At 44.5% G+C, this 21,152-nt stretch overlaps 1 protein-coding gene across 1 annotated transcript; it reads left to right on the plus strand.

Moving 5' to 3' along the window:
• The first annotated feature begins 7,465 nt into the window (after nucleotides 1–7,465).
• On the plus strand, nucleotides 7,466–18,472 carry fgfr4 (fibroblast growth factor receptor 4). The gene is made up of 21 exons (XM_083909818.1): nucleotides 7,466–7,484; nucleotides 9,200–9,399; nucleotides 11,684–11,871; nucleotides 11,948–12,098; nucleotides 12,179–12,229; nucleotides 12,732–13,001; nucleotides 13,082–13,171; nucleotides 13,251–13,417; nucleotides 13,517–13,640; nucleotides 14,053–14,243; nucleotides 14,333–14,471; nucleotides 14,551–14,744; nucleotides 14,864–15,009; nucleotides 15,444–15,565; nucleotides 15,660–15,770; nucleotides 15,940–16,130; nucleotides 17,069–17,191; nucleotides 17,665–17,735; nucleotides 17,832–17,969; nucleotides 18,052–18,157; nucleotides 18,291–18,472. Exons 2-21 carry the CDS (start codon nucleotides 9,312–9,314, stop codon nucleotides 18,447–18,449), a joined length of 2,820 nt encoding a protein of 939 aa, XP_083765944.1. The 5' UTR covers nucleotides 7,466–7,484; nucleotides 9,200–9,311; the 3' UTR covers nucleotides 18,450–18,472.
• Nucleotides 18,473–21,152: the final 2,680 nt, after the last annotated feature.

Consider the following 21,152-nt stretch of genomic DNA (forward strand, 5'->3'; position numbering starts at 1 on the left):
TTTAGCTGGTGTCAAGCAGAAGATGGAGTGAGATTGTGAGTGTCGTGAAAGAAAGATGATGAAGGAAGATTCCCAGTGAAGTGAGGTCAGGAGGAAGAGAAGGAGCACAGATCTGTTTCCATCCTCTCTCTTTTCTCTCTCTCTGTGTTTATTACAAGTGTAATCATGAATAATATATAAGACGTGAGCAGATTTCCTGCAGAAAGCTGCAGCTGGGAGTCTGCGTTCACTCAAAGCCTCAGTGTTCAGGTTAACCAAACATGTCTCACACACACCTGCGGTTATATCACAGCGCTAATCCCTCTGTTACTTCTATTTTAGAATAATGTCATGTGTGTGACTGTGAGATCGTCGCGTGTCCATGTGTGCAAACAAATCTGTGAGAATCAGCTTGTAACTGCACACGATCTGAGGCATTATATTGAGTTCAGGGCTTTTATTTTGAAAGAATTGTGTACTTATTCAAATAGATTGTGTTGGGAAATAGAAATAAAAACACAGCTGTCGTCATGGAGACAGATGAATGAAGAAGTTGAGAGTTTAAATGATGCACAGTAAATATTAACAGTACACACACGTAAAACAGTCATCAGATTATAATAAAGAATCAAAAGGGAAAGAGAAAAAGACTTATTAGAGGTTAAAAAACTGTGTAAATATATAAATAAGAGTTGATTTAAGAGCCAAAAAGTCTATAGATTGTTTGTAAAACATCACAAATACAGAATAAAATGTCTCTAATGGTTCTTGTTGAGGAGACAAATGATTTCAGTCCCTCTTTCAACCTCTAATCTGAACTCTCAGGGAAAGTTTGGAGGCTGAGATTATTCTGTGCAGAAGATAAATACGAGAAAAAAGTGATAGGAGGGAAAATTACAAAGGGAATCCCGTCAAACCCCCCCACCCACACACACACACCCAGTCGAGGTTATCAGTGCCGGGCCAGTGGAGTTGTTTCAGCCGTGGCATACGTCCCAAATACTTCAAAGACACACACACACACACACACACACAGCCAAACAAATAATTAACAAAGTCAGTGAGATTAATTAAAGCAGCAGGGTTCAGACAGGGTTCAGCCTTCTGTGTGTGTGTGTGTGGGGGGGGGGGGGCTCTGTCTCTCCCCTGCTGGAGGGAAAACACTGGCCTTTCATTGATATCCATCTTCATGTAAACAGCTGTGTGTGAGTGAGTGAGTGAGTGAGTGAGTCAGTTAAAGGCGGGAAAAAGTGCTTTTTACAAGCGGAAAATTGCTTTCTCGTGTATTCTGTCAACTCTCTGCTCAGATATTCCCAGATTATGTCTCTAAATAATCCCGTGTGGAAACACAGCAATAAATAAACTGCAGATAATTAATCACGGGAGCCACCTGCACGCTAACGTGAGCATGCATCCTCACCTGCATGATCCCCTGTCATCATGTGACCCTGAAACTCACATTTTTACTTGCTTTTAAGATTAAAATCTTAGTTAACTGTAATTGTTTTTTCAAATCTTGACATTATCATGTTATTAAAACAAATGCACAGTTGTTTCAATGACCTGCAATGGATGACTTAGACGTTATCATTGTTTTTTGTTGATGTTATTTACCGTTGTATTGTCTTTATTGTGATTTTTAGCCACATTTTTACTTCACTTTTAATTAATTTTAGTTGCTTTACATGAATCTTATCTGTTATGAAGACTATTGCCTACAGTGTGGTTGTTCAAATAAAGTTGCTCTCTGGATTGGATCAGTAATGCTATTGCGTGCAGTTTCTGTGACATGTTTTGAGTTTACTCGTTGTTTGTTTGCTGCGTTGGTTGTTAGGTGATCTGTGTGTGTGTGAGTTTCATCTGTCCGACAGCGTGTTCATTCAAACTATTCCTAACTGCAGAGTCAAACTGATCAGAAACATCACGTTTGTGTCATTTTTAAAATAAAAGGTTAGAGGACAAGATGAAACGCTGGCTGCACAGCATGAGCTTGTAGTGACAAGGCCACTGGAGCATCAGGTGATCCGTGTTTTCATAGCAGGTCTCTTTGCTGGAGGCTGGAGGCTGGAGGGGGGGGACTCTCCTCCCCTGTCCTCCTCCTCCCCCTCTCCTCTCTCCTCCTCTCTTTCAGGCTCAGTGTTTTGGCAGCAGCGCTGCCCTGCATCACAAAGCCTGTACTCTCAGCTCGTCCCATTGTGTTGCGAACATCGGAAGGTAATGATTAACACAAACGCACCACAATGGGGGCAGCAGCCGTGCAGACATTCACATCACTGACCTGCACCGTGTGTGTGATTTTAGGTTCTCGCTTAAATGACACAAGGAAAATCTCAGCGTTGTTGGTTTATTTTTTCATAATATCGTCACTTTTCAGTCGTTAAAAACATTTATTTCACTCTCGTATATGAGATAAACTTTGCAACAGGTGATGAAACAAAGATACGTCTGAAAAAATCAGGACTTATTCATGTTTTCTACACTGTTTTATTACATAAAAACTGAGCCTTTAAGGTGCAAACTGTGCAGAAATCTGTCTCTGGACGTTAGAATCAAGAATCAGGATCAACTTTATTGGCACCGTTTGTGCAAACAAACAAGGAATTTGACTTTTGGTCTCTAATACAAACTAAAATAAATATATAAACAGAAGATGAGAAGGCTTTTTTCTGCAGACAGGCGTGTGTGGGGGGTCTTGCACGATCTTCTCCATCAAGAAACGAGTCTGAAAACGTGCTCTTTAAACGGCCTATTAGCATATTTAATCCTAATGTTAGATTACAGTCTGCTCTGACACTCACAGCACGCCCTTACATTAACTTAGTTTTAATTTAGACGTGATAAATGGAACGGATTATAGTTTTATTTATGGATCTCCCTGTGACACAGTCAGGACGTAAAGATTCTTCTTCTCTTCAGTCTGAATGTAAATGTGATGTTTCTGTAATGTGTCCCCGCTGTGACGTCGACTAATGAGCGACCTGCCACGCCTCACACATTCCTGCTGACCTTTAATCTACCTCACTTTCCCTCCACACACACACACACACACACACACTTTACTTCACCCCTACCATTATCATTTACCCCCCCCCCCCCCCAAAATAAATGGAGGCCTCCTTCTTCTTCTCCTCCCCGGTCCTTTATCAGCTGTCAGGCACCAAGCAGCCTCGGCATTCTCCATTAGCATTAACATCAGTATGCAACAGGCTATCAGTGCTATCTGGACCTGAGGGCACGGGGAGGGATCCACCATATCACTGATGTCATCAGATAAAGAGGTGGGACTCAGGGTCTGGACCTGGTCAAGACAGGGGGGGGGGGTGAGGTATTTTGATTTTGTCAGTAAAGAATTGAAGAGTTTAGAAAACGAAAACTCAGGTTTTTGCAGACTGAAATAATGCAAACGCTAAAACGGCAACATCTTGATAGTGGATGTTTGAATATAGATTATTGTATGCACTTACACATGCACTCATATGCATTAACACAGTTTAATATATAATATATATATACTATATCGCAGCCGTTGTATGAAGTAACCTCAAAGTAAAATATACTTTTAGAGTAAAAGTACAAGTATGTGACCAGAAAATGACTTTGGTAGAGGCTGAAATCACTTTTTTCTCATATTACTGAAGTAAAAGTCTTAAAGTTTATGACATTTACTCTACTTAAATATCACTTAAGTCCACATTATATCAGAAAATACAGGAAATACGTTTGAAATTAAAACACAATCAATTTAAAAATCAATTATAGAAATTAAAACCATTTAAAACATCAAACAATTTAAAACCAAGCAGAAATTAAAACACAACAAATTCAAGAATCAAGTATGAAATTAAAGCAATTTAAAATCAACAATCAACAATATAAAATCAAGCAAATTTTAATTTTTAATTTATTTTGAATTGCGTTAAATTTGAATGCAATTTAAAGCATTATTTTAAAAATGAATAAAATCATTAAAAAGGAAAGTGGCTAAAAGTAAAAGTAAAATGGTGCCATGGTGGCTCAGTGGAAGGGCCAGTTGTGGCTTCTAAGTGTAAAAGGGAACTTGGCTTGTCACTGGAGGGTTGCTGGTTCAAGTCTCCACCAGGTCAAATGACTTGGGTTAGCCCTTGAGCAAGATACCAACCCCCCTTATTGGTCCTAATTCTTGGTAGGTTCCTCGTAGTAGAAGACGAGTTAAATGCAGAAAGAAAGAATTTCCCTCAGGGATTAATAAAGTTATAATAAAATAAATAAATAAACACTTTAGCAGATTATGTTTACACTAAATAAAAGTGTGTGTGTGTGTGTGTGTGTGTGTGTGTAGACTGACAGATTCTAATGTCAGATACTTGTGTTTTGGGAGGGGTCAGCACTGGTGTTAATGTTATTGCACCTTGTTGTTGTGCTAATGAGAGCCAGGTGAGACTTCATTGACTTCACTCGCTGCTCTCTCTCTCTCTGTCTGTGTCTGTCTCTGTCTGTGTGTGTGTGTCTGTCTCACACACACAGACACCATTGTTATCTGACACAATTCAGGGCAAACCTGGAAACATGAAATGAATCATTGGTGGAGCATGTGCTGATCAGTGCTGCTCAAACAGGAGTCACTCTCTCTCTCTCTCGCTCTGTGTCACACACACACACACACACACACACACACACACACACACACACACACACACACACACACACACACACACACACACGCACACACGCACGGACGTTAACACCACTCTTATCACCTTTATGACTTCCACTCTGCCCACTTTATTTGTGTACTTTGACTTTCCCCTGTAAAGCTCGGCGTCTGACCCCGAGTAGCGCCGCGCGGTGTCAAAGGTCAAATCTGGATTTTATTTCCACACATAAATACATTTGGGGGGGTTGCAGCAGAAACTGCTGCTGCTGCTGCTGCTGCAGCCGCGCGAAGAGTCCGACGTCTGTGCAAACGCGTCGCTCTCCTGCACCGATCTTGTTGAACTTGGGCCGCCCGGAGCTTCTGGGTCAGAGCATCCTGGAGGTTTCCACTCGTGTAAAACAGGTATCAGGTAACCCGTGGCGTATACCTTTGTATCCTGTTATTGCCCCCGTGACACTTCCCGTGCCTGCTCGTAATAAAAAAAATGATCCGGCACAAGCAAAACAACAGAGTTTTCCAGGGCTCGGAATGAGTTTAATGGCAAAATGTGAATTTAAAGGTATAAGAAATGCTGTTTTCAAGCTACCTCTTTGTTCATTCTTGATCTAAAAAGACCTATGTTTGGAATTAAGACTAATCCAGATATCAGTGATAAAGACAGCGTCAGGACTCAGGAGGAGCAGTGAACGCTCCGTTTGGGCCAAACCAAACACTTCTTTATGAATATCAACTTTGTGGCAAGAGGCCGGCGTAAATCTCCAAACAGTGACCTGTTGTGTGGGATATACCAGTGTGTGTGTGTTCACTTTTTCCTTCACTAGAAGCGATGGCCTATATACAGTACACTGTGTTTTTCTATGTACAGAAATAACTTGGCTGCAGAGACACAATTATCCACAGTCAGAGGACAATTGTCCATTCAGGACAGAGATTACCTGTAACCGCTGCTGCTGCTGCTGCTGCTGCTGCTGATTCACTCAATGCTCCACTGTTCTGCCTCTGGAGGAGAATAATTCATTTTTCCCCTTTTATATTTACATGTTTATTGCCTCTGGATTGTTGTGTTGGATTGAGTAACTCTGCCTGAACAAAGTCCAGGTATTAAAGGAAAAAAAAAGAGGTACCTTTTGGGGCTTTGTTAGGTTATTCTACATATAAACGACTGATTACACAGGCTTTCAATAAAACATGGCTGCCAAGTCCAGGGATTACATAATAAAAGATTGTAGCCAAAAATCTATGTCAGCTTAATCTTAATCTTGTGATCTGAAAACACTTTTTTCCACTGCACTAAAGCACATCATGGAACAGGAGTTTGTTGATCCGTTAGTAAGAGAAAATGTGTTCTTTTGACTTTATTAGTTCTTAGGTGGCAAAAAAACCCCACACTTTTAAAAACTATATTACCAGAAAATGACTGGTTGAAGTTGAAGTCACTTTATAATCATTTGACTTCAGTAAAAGTTAAAGTTTATGACATTTACTCCAAGATAATTAGAGGAGTAAAAGCAACAGTTGCTAAATACAAATAAAGCACAGACGGAGATGAAGTGATGGTGTTAAGTGTGACCTGGATCTGAAGCTCAAACACTCTGTTTGCTTCTGTGAAGTCGTTTCATATAAAGGACAAAAACAACAGCATCATCATCATCATCATCATGAGGCTCACGGTGTTTAAGCTGATAAAACGGAGCTGATCTTGACTCTGTGCTGCGGCAGCTAATGGGATTACAGATTACAGAGCTTCTGTTCTTTCTTCTTCTTCTTTTTTTTAACTGATGCAATTAAAACACGGAGCCAATTCACACGCATTCACTCCCTAAAGCAACTTAATTGAATGCGTCTCTGTTTGGAGAGAGGACAATTGCAGCCCCCCCCCCCCCCCCCCCCAATAAATGATGAGTCGTCATAAAGATGTGTTTTAATAACGTGATCGATGCTGGATTCGGCACACGTCACTCTGTGGGTGGGGGAGGAGGAGGAGGGGGGGGGGGGGACTCTGCAGTGCAATAAAATAAAAGTGATGTTTATTTGGAACAATCACAGAAATGGAGTGAAGAGCGCGCTGTGCACGGTGGAGTGGAGACAGAGGCAGGGGGTCCTGGGTTTTATGTGCCACCTCTTTGCAGGGGCGGGGGGTGTTTGGTGTGGGGGTAACAGAAGCGCACCCCTCCCTCTCTCTCCCTCTCTCTCCTCCCTCCTCCTCCTCCTCTGGCCGCTCACAGACCATTGTTGTGACTGCCGTGCGTAGAGAGCAGCGCAGAGCTGCAGAGAGCTGGTGTGGGTGAAGGACGCAGTCGCTCTTCTTCTTCTTCTTCTTCTTCTTCTCTGCTGAGGACAGAAACACTTTCCAGGCTGAGCTGAGCAGATCTCAGCAGGATACACTCGCACAAGCGCTGCGTAAAGACACGCGTAAAGACGGCTGTGGAGCTCTGAACTATCGCCACCTTTAATCACCACATTAAGCTTCTTTCATTCATCGGATCTCTTTTTTTTCTCTCCAACACCTCAAAGGCGAGAAAGAGCAGGTTTTGTTTTTTTTACACCTTTTTGTGGCTTTCTTTCTCTCCATGGATTTAGCTCTCTGAGAGACCCCGGGCTGCTCTGGACTTTGCCCCCGGAGATCGCAGCTCCTTCCGCCGGTCACCAGGAGAGTCAGCTGCTCGTTCACGTCTCACGGACTGCTGTTTTGGGATTTTGGATTTATAACAAAACTTCAACGTCAACGTTTCACCGGATTCAAACGCACGAGGCTGGGTCTTGGAAATACTACTGGAAATGAGGATTTCAGTGTTCGCGCGTATCGACCGGGACATGGAGTGATTTCCCTTGGTGCCAGTGATCACGGTCGAGGACACGCAGGGAAGAAAAGGTGGGTGAAAACAGACTGGGACAGCTGGGGATTCTTGGAGAGTTGTTTCATTCATTTTCAGCGGTGCACGGGTTAGAAAATCCGTTTCATATTTGTGCTGTTAGGATGAAGTTTCTCGGTCTTTTTTAATGCATTTAATATAAAACCAGAAACATTTATCAGAGTAGGACAGCGGGAGAGCATCCGCTGTTTGCAGGAACACTAATTGCACTGCAAATAAATCAAAGTTAAGTTAATTTAGATTAAGTTGTTGTGTTTTGTAACTCGCGCAGCCAAACACTCATTAGACATTGAACCTTCCACGGAGTTTGAACTCTCGTCAAACCACATTTAAAGGGATATATATTTAAATGTGTGTTATCCACACATCACATCACAGCTGATAAAAACACGCGTAATAAACGGTCCAAACAGGCAAATCATGGAGTAATGTGGAGCAGTTTCTCCTCTCAGGAAGTGGCACCGGTGCTCGTTACTGATCGGTTTGATTGACAGGCGGTGAGGGGGACACGCGTGGAACTCTCAGGACGAGTGAACTCAGTGGAACTGTGTGACACATGAACAGTGACAGGTCTAACTTTAGCAGCTGAGAGAGAGAGAGAGAGAGAGAGAGGCTGTGTGAGGTGAATACAGAGCATATGTGACACAAATGTGAAGTAGAATAGATTTAAAATCTTGTTATTATATGTTTTTTTTTTGGTACAACTCAGATAAAATGAGTGTTTTTGGCTGCAGCTGAACTCAGTGTGAGAGCCATGCAGGCACCGTGCCAGCGGAATTAGCAGCAGCAGGAGGAAAAAAAAGTTTTTTTCCAGTCCTTAATTGAGAGAGAATACGTTTCATTGAGCAAGATTACGCTTTACTCAGTGTGTGTGTGTGTGTGTGGGGGGGGGGGGGGGCGCGGCACGCACGCACGCATGCATGGGGCGCACGCACCAGGGTCTGGCGCCTGTGCGCATTTTGGCACCGACTCAGTGCAGCACAAAAATTTGACTGTATTATTTCTGCAGTGTTGTTGTAGTAAGTTTTGACTGCAGGCGTCTGTGGAGACGGTGTAAAACACAGTCGTAAATCTATTTTTAATAACACAGCACGTTAATATTATTAAGCATTTAAGAGGCCACTTTTACTCGCTCTGATTAGAAGAGATAATCGCACACTTTCATCAGCTTAGAGAGTAAATAATAATTATGTTGATTAACCATTATGTCATTAAATAATCAAGTTCCTGCATGAGATTTTCATCTGGGAATGAATTTAGCTGCATTTTTAAGGACTGTCCTAACAAACAGTTCATAAATAAAGTCATAGAAAGAGTCTGAACTTTGTCAGTTTTGCTCTCTTCATCTAAATCTAAGTGACAGGATGGTCCACTGTGTCCACGATGGTCTCTGGACCACTTTATTCTGCCGCCCCTGAAGTCCCTCCATCAGCTGCCAGTCGAATCTCCGCTGCTCCTTCAGATTCTGCAGCTTCCTGGCAAGTTTCAAGTGTTTTCCTAGCGAGGGCCCATTGACAAACAGCAGGCGCTAACAGCCTCCGCTGCCTTATTCATGACGCAGGAGAGACCTGGACAATGCGAGGTGGACGAGGCACAGTTAGCAGGACATCTGGTCTGAGAATACAGCTGCGAGGCCTTCAACCATCACGTCCAACCACTGTCTGTGTTTGAGTCCTTGAAGAATCAAGTTGTGTTGTTTTTGTCTTCTCCACAGGATCAGGACTGAGAGAGTTTCTGACGTTGCCAATGCAAGGGTCCGGCGTGTGAGGCCCGCTAAGGCTTCCGTCGTGTGTTTCCACCCTCTGCTAAGTGTCACATCTGGGGCGATGGCGAGGGTCTGCATGCTCTGCGTTCTCCTGCTCTGCTTGATGGACGCGGCGTCGACGAGGGCCATCCGTGACAGAAGAGCTAAAGGTGAGGAGGAGGCGTGAGGACGGAACTCTGTGTCCACTTTCACTGCTTTATTTTCATGGCCTTGGCCCCCAGAGGAAGTCAGAAGACGGAGAGGCTGTTGCCGTGTCTTGGAAGCAGTGCAGGAGTGTTTTTGATGCTGTAAACTGTGCTACCTGATCCAACCGAGGCCCTGAGGCTCGGAAGTGTAAATCTGCTTTGCTGCGTGCCAGCTGTAGAGGATGAAGGGAGGAGGAGGAGGGGGAAGGAGCTCACTGATGCTTTACAGAAAGAATCCACTGCAATAAATGTGTCGCTTTCACTTGAAAAGTTTGCTCTTGATTACATTGTAGGTCAAAAAGCGTTATAAAAATAATTACACTTCCACTCAGGAGAACATAAATCAACCCTTGAATCAAATTAACGGTAGAAAACGTTGTTTGTCACGACGTGTGGAGACCGATCACGCGAGGAGGCCCCAGAGGCGCCGAGCACAGACGCCGCTGCCTCTCTTCGTCCTCGGTGGCCCCGGCTTTGTAACGCGGGACCAGCTAGGACTTGTTGTTATTCACGACAACATGCATCCGAAAAACACTTCTGAGGTTTATTTTACACACGAGTACAAAGACACAGATATCATCATCACTCTCATGAGTTATTTCTGCATTTTAAGTGAATTTATTTCTATGTTTCATCCAAAACATCTTAATTTAAACCCCTTTTATGTCCAATCTGATAAGGAACTCTACGCTGGAGTCTTTCAATTTGAGGAACATGACGTTCCTGCATATTAGTGACTCAACAACAATGGGGAGCCATATTTTTCTAACATGAAGAAGAACAGGAAGAATGTGATTGTTTGCTTTGCTCGGTGCACAGATCATCTGGATCGCTATTTTTCAGGAATGCATTTGAAAGCTCAGTGAACTTTGTCAGGACGTTGTTAAAAAAAATGACTTTCACCGTTCAATAAGCGAATGAAATCATGTCAAGTATTAGACTGACAGTTGTTTATCAGTAGTTTACAGGTTAAATATATTACACTGACGCCAGTGTAGTATTACAGTGTGTTGTAAATCAGGTATTGATTGTATTTCTACATGGTTTATGCTTTTAATGCAGAGTTTTAAGACATGTTAGTGGACCGTGCTGCTGTAAGAACTTGGCTCGGAGCACGGATGCCTCTCCATTGTCTTCTCTGGTTGCCGGCACAGTTGACTGCACCAGCGTTGTTTGTATTTGTGTTTGTGTTGCTTTTGTGCAAGTTCAACTCTGGTGCAGCAGCAGCAGCAACAGCAGCGTCCACGTCAAGTTCATTAGCACGGGCTGAAACATGTCGACGTATGTGATTTATGACAAACTCAGAAGATAAAGCCAGATTTTTGTCGCTTTGAACAACGACCAAGTTTCTAATTCTCCATGAATGAGGCTGAGCGCGAGGTTAGATAACGTCTTCGCCACGTTAAGGTCATGTCACGTTGACCCATCTGCCCTAGTTCCCTCATGCACTTCACCTGGTGATCCTGGTGTCATCACTCACACCTGCCCTTGATTCACTCTTCCCTGTGTCGTGTGTCGTTTGTGCAAAGAGAGGAAACATGTTGTCCAGGTTTGAGGTTAGCTCCGTGCTAGGTTTCGTTTGAGTTGCACTACTTTGATGACGCAGAGAAACCCGTCTCGTGCATTTGGATTCAAGTATTCAGCTTCCTAACAGAGTATTTGTTTGTGGGAGCACCAGCTCCACGTGGACCCGGGGTGAGTGTGTGTGTGTGTGTGTGTGTGGTGGTGGTGGTGGGGGGTGCAGCTCTTGATTTGAACAAGGGAACAGATTGCCTTTTCACTCGGCGCTCGCAGGAGGCAATCAGACAGAAAATTGCCCTGGAAAATTGCTCGTTCTGAGTGACTGAGCAGTCAGGTCCTCGGCCAGGGCGCACATATGCTCCAACAAGTGAGTGGGCAAGCACATTAATGTAGGGGCGGGGGGGGGGGGGGGGGTTGCGGGACCTCCACTGAATGGATGGCACTGTGGCCGACGGTGACGCAACAGTAGCTGGGTTATCTGGGCTTTCTATCACCACTGCCTGCTCGTGTTCAATGACAGCGGTTGTTGAGGAACACGGTGTTCTGTTGCCGGACCTTTCAGAGGTAAACTGAGAGCGGAGCATATGTTTTTGACAGTTTTTCTCTTGTTCAGCTGGGGAGGGGGGGGGGTATTCACACAGTAGTCGGTAAATAACCATTATTATCAAGAAATGGCAACAGGAACCCTGAAATTAAAATCTCCCCTCTTCTTCTTTTGAATCTCCAGATTTACGCGTCTCCAGGCCTCTGATTGTACCCGGTTACCCAGAAAACACCACGGCGGTGGTGGGCGGACAGGCAAAGCTGCTGTGTAAGGTCCACAAGCCGGCGTCCACCAAGGTGCAGTGGTTGAAGAGAGAGCCCAGCGTCCCAGGACAGAGCCAGGAGGAACCTCCACACCTCAGGCCTCTAACGGTGAGAACATGCTCCAAAATCATTGAGTTGTTGTAGTCATTTATATAAAATGCTGACGTGGTTGTCTTCTGTGCAGGTCCTGCAGAGCAACGCCTCCAAAGTTCACACCCTGCATCTGTCCAACATCAGCGTGGAGGATGAAGGAGAGTACATCTGCGTGGCTGAGAGCGTCCACTCAGGACAGACGGTGCAGGCCATGCAGTCGGCGTGGTTGGACGTCCTCTCTGGTGAGACTTCGACCAATGATCATTTTGCCTCTATCAACAATGAGGGCCATTGGTGTAAATTGGGCATTTCTCTTCCACAGGTGCCATTGTTTCCCAAAGTGTGGACCTCACTGCTGCTGAAATCCCTCCAGGTTAGTGTCTTATCATGTTTCAGTTGAGAAAATACAACTGTCCTTCCATAATCAAGGCAAAATACACTGCAGAACCTTTAAAGATGGTATGACGTCCATAAGTCTCCCTCTCCAGGCTCCAGTGAACCCCTTTGCTCACTTAGATCTCCGGTGAACCTTCACCTCCCCTCACATTTACTCTCCGTCCACTGTCAAGTTGCGACATAACGTGTTCATTAGCTTTAGTTTCTCTTCCATCTTGTTGTTCTTCTTTTATCATAGTCAGCTTGTGGTGTTAGCGTGATCACTCACAATAATCCACTGAGGGACAACAATAAGACGTGGAGTAGGGGGTTGTGTGGTTGTGTGGAGGAGGGTTGGGTCAGTCAGGCCTCCAGGTCTCCATGGTAATTTCATTGTGTGTGTGTGGATAGGAGATAATGGGGCCGTGGTGTTGAAGGTCATAGTTGAAGCTTTTGTCTGTGCTGTGATATATGCAAACACGGTCGTTTTAATTTCACAGATGTTCTGGAGGATCTGAGTGAGGACACGACGGAGCACCTTCTCCTGGAGCCGGGCAACGTGCTGAAGCTGCGCTGTGACGCGAGCGCGCGGCCCGGCATGGCCGTCAACTGGTACAAGGAGGGCGCGCGTGTTCTGCCTACGCCGCGCATCCAGATCCGAGGCGTCGTCGTGGAGATCACGGACGTGACGTACGAGGATTCGGGCATTTACGTTTGCGTCCTGCGCGGCAGCAAAGAGCCCGTGAGGAACTTCACCATCACTGTGACGGGTAAAGACACAAACACTGATGTTAGTAGGAGTTTAATTTCATCAAGAAAAACCCACTAACTTTATTCCTCATGTGTCCAGACTCTTTAGGGTCAGGAGACGACGACGAGGACAATGGTTTGGAGGACTCGTCGGCTGAGATCGAGAATGACCAGGTCTACTTCTCCAGAGGTTTGTTTCTTCTGCTTGTTCGCTGTAATCCTTGAGGATGTAGTGCAGGGTTTTCATGAGATATTTCTGATCCTCTCAGGTCCGTATTGGACTCACACCCAGCGCATGGAGAAGAAGCTCTACGCTGTCCCCGCAGGCAACACGGTGAAGTTCCGTTGTCCGGCCATGGGCAGCCCCATGCCAAACATTCGCTGGCTGAAAAACGGACGTGAGTTTAGAGGAGAGCATCGCATTGGTGGAATTAAGGTAGGAGTCGTAGCAGAGTGCATCTCTCCAGCCATTGTTTAGTTCTTCGTCACGTTCTCCTGATAATAATAATACACTCCTTTTGTTGTTGTTCTGCAGCTGAGGCACCAGCACTGGAGCCTGGTGATGGAGAGCGTTGTTCCCTCAGACAGAGGAAACTACACCTGTGTGGTGGACAACAAATATGGATCCATCTCTCACAGCTACGTCCTCGATGTTCTCGGTAAGACGTGATGACTATCAGCTTTCGGCACAGGTTTATTTGTTCATTTGTCCGCCGTCTGTCCTCGTTGACGTGGCGGTGGAGAGGACTAACGAGACAACTTAACAAGATCAGAGAGCGAGAGTCGCTCCGGATCAATGTGGCTTTGGCAACCGGCTGACAAAGAGCCACACTAATGGAACCAATTTACATCCCAAAATGACATCTCAGCCCCCTTTTGCCACAGTGACAGCTGTTGGCCATTTTTAGACATTTGTCATTAAATGACCAAATATCTGGCTTCTTCAGCTGCAGAGCAGCAAGAATCAAGTTCAGCCCAAATATCTAATGCTTACATGGGCTCTTACATGGAGAGTTTGTTGAAATATGTCAAAGTCTTTTCACATTTAACTCCTGTTTCCTCTGTCTCCAGAGCGCTCCCCTCACAGGCCCATCCTCCAGGCTGGTCTACCAGCCAACACCACAGCAGTGGTGGGCAGCGACGTCCAGTTCCACTGTAAGGTCTACAGCGATGCCCAGCCTCACATTCAGTGGCTCAAACACATCGTGAGAAACGGCAGCCGCTACGGTCCTGATGGGACGCCGTACGTCCAGGTCCTCAAGGTGGGTTTCTGATTTCCTGAAGAGGCATATGAAAAAGTGGTGTTATGTTGACATGTATAATCATGTTTTTATGTCTCTTTGTTGTACAGACTGGCAGTCTGAACATGTCAGAAGTGGAGGTGCTCTACCTGTCCAAAGTGACCATGCAAGATGCAGGAGAATACACCTGTCTGGCTGGAAACTCCATTGGTTTTGCCCACCAGTCTGCATGGCTCACCGTCCTCTCAGGTAAAGGACGTCGTCCACTAAAAGCTAACATGGTTACAGAGCTGGAAAGATGTCTCTCTAATATAAATATTACCTGCAGAGGAGGAAGCAGCAGATGCCTTGGACACCATGGAGACCAAGTACACCGACATCATCATCTACGCCTGTGGCTTCCTGGCTCTGATCATGGCCATCGTCATCGTGGTGTTGTGTCGGATGCAGGTCCAGCCCAGGAGGGAGCCGTTTGATGCTCTTCCCGTGCAGAAGCTCTCCAAGTTCCCTCTGCGCAGACAGGTACAAACAACACTCAGGCTTTAAGGAATTAAAGAATTACTTTCTCACGGATGCTTTGGCTCAGTTTAAGTGTTTACATCTGCTCCAAATATTTAAATTAAATCATCGTCTCTCTTCAGTACTCGGTGGAGTCCAACTCATCAGGGAAATCCAGTGCGTCTCTGATGAGAGTGGCTCGCCTGTCCTCCAGCTGCTCGCCCATGTTGGCTGGAGTCATGGAGATCGAGTTGCCCTATGACCCCGACTGGGAATTCCCACGAGACAAGTAAGTTGATCTGAGAAGTAGAATTTGCAAAAAAATGCTGCTTATATTCCTGAAATGAAGTCTCATTTTAAGAGGCTTCTTCAGCTCTGGAACTCGAGAACATTTGCTAAACGATCCTGAAAACTACTGCTAACATTTGAATTCATGATGAAAGAGAAGGGTTTTGAGCTGTTGCGTGTACATAAAGGTTGTGCCTCCTAAAAGGAGACAGAGGGAAACGGTCTCCAAGTTTAGTTTGGGACGCCAGAATCCAGACGTATTTAAACGTGCGTGCTGCCGCTGCATGTGGGGACATAAAAAGAAACAAGTCCACAGCCTATATTTGGCTCATCCCAACCCATGTTTTAAGAAACCATAGCCTAAAATTATGGATTTGTTCAGTTTTCATTTGGACATACTTATTTTGACTAACTCCCAATCTTCCTCCCCCTCAGTTTAACACTGGGCAAACCTCTAGGAGAAGGCTGCTTCGGCCAGGTGGTCAGAGCTGAGGCCTATGGCATCAACAAGGACTGTCTAGACCAGGCCACCACTGTGGCCGTGAAGATGCTCAAAGGTACGACATGAAAGTAACTGTGAGCTCATTCCCTGGTGTCCGAGATAAAGACACGATTGTCTAAATAAGTAATTTTTTTTTTTCCCCCGCTCAGATGACGCCACAGACAAAGATCTGGCCGATCTCATCTCAGAGATGGAGCTGATGAAGGTGATGGACAAACACAAGAACATCATCAACCTGCTGGGCGTCTGCACACATGATGGTGAGCAACGAATGCTAATTCCCTTTCTCTTGTTATGACAAAATCCACCAAATTAGCCTTTTAGTCTGTTTAACCTGTGGTGGTCCTGAGTCACAAGACTCCACCAACAATAGAAACAAACCCCTTCCTTCATGTTTGCTTGTTTCCTCCTCCTCCTCCCCGCCTCCAGGGCCTTTATATGTGCTGGTGGAGTTTGCCTCCAAAGGCAGTCTGAGGGAATACCTGCGGGCCCGGCGACCTCCAGGCATGGACTACACCTTTGATGTGACCAAGGTACCTGAGGAGCAGCTCACCTTCAAAGACCTCCTGTCCTGTGCCTACCAGGTGGCCAGAGGGATGGAGTACCTGGCTTCTAAAAGGGTAAGTTCCTGCTTAAATGGAGCCCACAGGGCATAGCTCCACCTCATGAATATTTGGTATAAACCAGATCATGGATGTTAAGTTTTGGCGGTTCTAACATTTGAATGTAGCCGTGTTCCTGGGCAGGAATTGAAGATGTTTTGACTTGAAGTTAAGTTGGTCGCTCTAGTTCTTCTTTTCTTCCCATTCCCACCCCCCCGTGTCTCGGTCCCTTTCATTTTCCCAGCATGCACTCTGTTTGTGTGCTTCTTCTTATCAACATGGTCTCTTTGTCTGCCAGCCGCTGTCTCAGACAGACATTCCCAAACACAACACAACGCTGCTGCTGCTGCAGCTCCAGCCCTGTTTACTCTCCTCCATCCATCTGTCCGTCCCTCCATTGCCAGGCTTTGTCCTTTTTAGCACGGCCATAAATCTGTTAGCAAACAGGCAGCCGAGAGCCGTCGTTTGGGTGTAGGCATCGGGTTTCTGGCTCGACGGCCTCCTAAGAATGCAGGAGCTTGGAGCTAACCCTCCATTATGGGGAGACCCGCAAACCAAGGCTGGTTCATTTGACACCAGCCCGCAAATCCCACTTCTATTTCGAATGAAAACCAAAATAAACTTAATGACATCCATTCAATGTGGGCAAACAGTGTCTTTCTTTTACCCCCCCTCTCCCCCTCCCACACGGTTGTTTTTTCTTCAAATCCTGGGGTTTCTATATATAAAGACGTTTAAATGATGTTGCAGTACCGTGAAAACCTGTTTTTAAAGTATTTTGTGACGAATAATTTTGACCTTCGCTGCATAAATGTTTGTACATAACCTCTGCAAAACAGACCAGTATATTTAGCTCAGTTTTTTAAATGTGATGCTAATCTTCTGCAGTCGTTGGCCCAGAGCAACATTTCAGGCTGTTATCATTCTTACAATCTCACTTCTCTTTCTCTCTGCAGTGCATACACAGAGACCTGGCGGCCAGAAATGTCCTGGTGACCGAGGACAACGTGATGAAGATCGCCGACTTTGGCCTGGCCAGAGGAGTCCACCAGATCGACTACTACAAGAAAACCACCAACGTAAATAACACTTTTCAACAGAACGACTTTCCAGTGGAGACTGTTTTCCAGGAGTTAATGAATGGGCTCGAGTGCAGCCAAATTGCCACTCTCCGCTTACTTTTCCACAGTGTTTGTCGCGAGCTTTCACAGGGGAAATATTTCCCTGATTGACTGGATGTTGTTTCTGACGTCAGGGATGAAAAAATAAGACAACATTTGGATTGTGAAAAGGTTAAATTATATGCTGGATTAGGAAAAAAACCTCCTCCACAGCTTTAATTCTCCTCAGGACAGATGTCTGATGTTTCCCTCTGATTGGCAGCAGGCTTAATGGGATTTAATTAGTAAAAAGGGAAGAAGGACAATAATGGAGGGAGGAGGAGGAGGAGGGAGGAAGAAACAAAAGGTTCAGGAGAGGAAAATGTGGTCACAGACGTGTTTACAGTGAGAAAAAGAACAAGACGAGTAACGTTTCCATGTCCTCTCTGCAGGGACGACTGCCGGTGAAGTGGATGGCACCAGAAGCTTTGTTCGACCGAGTCTACACGCACCAGAGCGACGTGTAAGTTCAATTCAAACAAACGTGGATTCGACTTTATTAACATTACACATTCTGTTGAAATCGGGTCTAAAAAATCCTTTTCCCGTCTGTCCTCAGGTGGTCGTTTGGCGTCCTGATGTGGGAGATCTTCACGTTGGGCGGCTCGCCGTACCCGGGCATCCCCGTCGAGGAGCTCTTCAAGCTGCTGAAGGAAGGACATCGAATGGACAAACCCTCCAACTGCACGCATGAACTGTAAGCACCAGTGATACCTTGTTGTTAACATGTCGTTATTGATAATTCAGTGTATAAATAACTGTGGTTTTTCCCTCTGCAGCTACATGATGATGCGCGAGTGCTGGCACGCCGTTCCCACCCAGAGGCCGACCTTCAAACAGCTGGTGGAGGAGCTGGACAAAGTGCTGCTGTCCATCTCCGACGAGGTGAGCGTCAATACAGGATGCACACACACATGCATGCACTTCCTTCTTCTTCACTTTCACAATCTGCCGTCCAGATGTCTTCACCCAGCGCGAGTGCATGCTTATCTAACTGGTGAATCTCCTCTCCCCGCAGTACTTGGACCTGTCGACGCCCTTCGAGCAGTACTCGCCGTCCTGCGAGGACACGTCCAGCTCCTGCTCCTCGGACAACGACTCGGTCTTCACCCACGACGCCATGTCCACGGACCCGTGTCTGCTGGGCTACCAGGACGTGAAGACGGCACTGCGATAGACGCCCGCGTATGAACACGTCATCATCAACTGGTGGACCTCCATTTTGGCACCAGGCACAAGCCCTTAGATAAAGGTGGGCATCTGTTACACACACACACACACACACACACACACACACACACACGGAGCCAGTGTTCGCTTCACGACCGAAGAAACGAGCAGAAGAAAAAGACGACAAACACAACGTGGTACTTTGGACTCTCAGCTCTGGCTCTGTTCCCGAGCACAGCTGTAAAACTGTGGCACTAAAACACAAACAGAAGAAGCCCTGGTTCTCATAGAAGAACTCTTCACACAAACTCAACCCAAAAAACCAGGGCAGGAAAAAAAAACCCGGGTGAAAAAGAGACTTTTTAACAAGAAAGAAAGAAAAAAAAAAAGATTTATTTTGCTATGATAAAAAAAAACTGATTGTTAAATATAAATCTCTCTATATAAGATTATTTTACTTTTGTGTTGCTTATTTAAAAAAAACAAAACAGAAAACGGTCTTAAAATCTCAGGATCTCTCGTGCTAAGAAGTTGCTGCAGCGTCGGCAAAGTGCCTGAAGTTATCATTTCCTGTGAATATATTAAAATAATATTGTAATGTACATATCAGCAGCAGATAGATGATTGCCTTTTTATAAATTATTGTGAATGACACATAAATGAAGGTTTACTGGAGAGGAGTTTAATCACAAGTGTTTTTGTTTTATTCAAAAGTGCCAAACCTCATCGTCTTCATGTCCAGGTTTTTATTCCAAATCACTGTGTGTAAACAGCATTGTGACTTATTTGGTTTATTCTTCCATTGACAACTGAGATATTTGTGGTTTTAAAAGAGAGAAAGAAAATATGGATTCAACTTTTTTTTTTGGAATGAAACTTTTGCAATTTGTGGGCAAATTCCACAGCGAGTTATTGTTGTTGTTTGAAAGAAAACACTTTTTTTTGGTCGGGGGGGTCGCAGCAGCTTCTCAAGAAGTTGCTGACGTGTTTGAAATGTGGTTTTAAACCCCAGAAAGTTGTGGTTTTTCCTCCTCTAACAACAACAACAACAAAATTGCTGCATCGTCACAGAGAGTCGCCCAAATATGGACGAGTGACGATTCAGCGTGAGGACTCTGTGGGGAACTTGGCCAGGCCCACTGTCACTGTTGGGGGGGGGGGGGACACTGAATGTGAAAGCCAGTGTGATTGATTTCAAATAGAGTAGAAGGGGGAGGGGCCGTCCTTTGTCTGCCTCTAACCCCTCACCCATCCCAATCTGTCGGTGAGGGCTCCTCAGGTCTGCAGCCTGCCCGGACAATGAAGGCTTTTCCAGGCTTAATGGCTGCCACTATGGACCAGAGGGAGTGTTTTTTGGGGGGGTGGGGGGATAGCTTGGGCTTGTGTGCAAATGAAGAGGCTCTTATTATGGTAATGTGTCCTCTTCTCAAACTACAACGCCCCCTATCTTTATCTTTATCTTTATCCAGAGCCAGCATCTCTTTAAATCATTGTTTCACAACCCTGGTCCTGAGGGAACACTGCCCTGCCATGTTTTAGATGTTGCCCTGTTCCGACACACCTGATAACATTTTTGAAAAAAAAAAAAAAATGGACAAAAGTTGAAACATTGCATTTTTGGAAGAAAAAAAATTAAATATTTTTTTTTTTTTGATTTGACAAAAGTTGAAACATTACCTTTTTGAAAAAGAATGATCAATATTTGAAACATTACATTTTTTGAAAAGAAAATGCACAAAAATTGAAAAACTTTTTTTTCTCTCCAAAAGTTGAACCATTACATTTTTGATATTTTAACAAGAGTTGACACATTACATTTTTGAAAAAAAAAATGTTGATTTGTGAAAAGTTGAAACATTAATTTTTTTTTTAATTTTTTTTTTACAAAAGTTGAAACATTACATTTTTTTTAACAATGCTTGATGACGAGTTTTTGTGTTTTTGGAGCAGGGCAACATCTAAAACATGGCAGGGCAGTGTTCCCTGAGGACCAGGGTTTGGGAGACACTGTTTTAAATGACAAATCTTAATTCTGTTTGCCAGCTGCAGAAGCTGCTTTTCCCCCCAGATTCTGTCAAATCTGTGTTCCCTCACAAAAACGAGCGCATTCAGACGTGGAGTTTGGTGATAATTGCTTTCCAAACTTCTCATTATCACGCGCTGTATCGCTTTTCTGTCAAAGTTCAAAGGTTAAAGTCCAAACATTGAAGAGTTTCATTCCAAAAAACACACACTTTAAAGAAGGATTATTGTAAATCTACGCTGCTCGTTTGTGGTGACGGCTGCTGTCGCTGATGGAGATCATGGTTTTTTTTCTTTGGAATGAAGCTCTTTTTATCACATTTACATTACAGTGTTCTTACATTCCAGCTCCCAGATACAAAACCAGACAAAAAAATGTATACAATCACAATGTTCTTAAACATTTCCTCAAGAGAAATTATTTTAGAAATATCTAATTTATTTGTTTATTGTTCTGTTTTTATATGAAATAAAGTATAATTTAAAACATGAAGGAGCTCCGTCTTTTTTTCCGTCTGTCACATCTGAGAAGACCCAGACTTTAAAGGGTGGACGCCAAGGTTTGGAGATGAAGTAAATGACAAAAAGGAGAGAAGGATCATGGATGTTGTGAAGGAGGACATCAGGAAAAACGCATAAATAACATGTTTTTGGACCTGAAAAAAGTATGTTAAAGGAGGACAAAGAG

The sequence above is a fragment of the Microchirus variegatus genome, assembly GCF_963457635.1.
Source record: "Microchirus variegatus genome assembly, chromosome: 2".
Taxonomy (NCBI): Eukaryota; Metazoa; Chordata; class Actinopteri; order Pleuronectiformes; family Soleidae; genus Microchirus; species Microchirus variegatus.

Coding starts and splice junctions, on each gene's coding strand:
- fgfr4 (XM_083909818.1), top strand. CDS start 9,312: ATGGCGAGGGTCTGCATGCTCTGCGTTCTCCTGCTCTGCTTGATGGAC. Junction 17,970..18,051: donor TCCAACTGCACGCATGAACT/GTAAGCACCAGT, acceptor TTCCCTCTGCAG/CTACATGATGATGCGCGAGT. Junction 18,158..18,290: donor TGCTGTCCATCTCCGACGAG/GTGAGCGTCAAT, acceptor CTCTCCCCGCAG/TACTTGGACCTGTCGACGCC.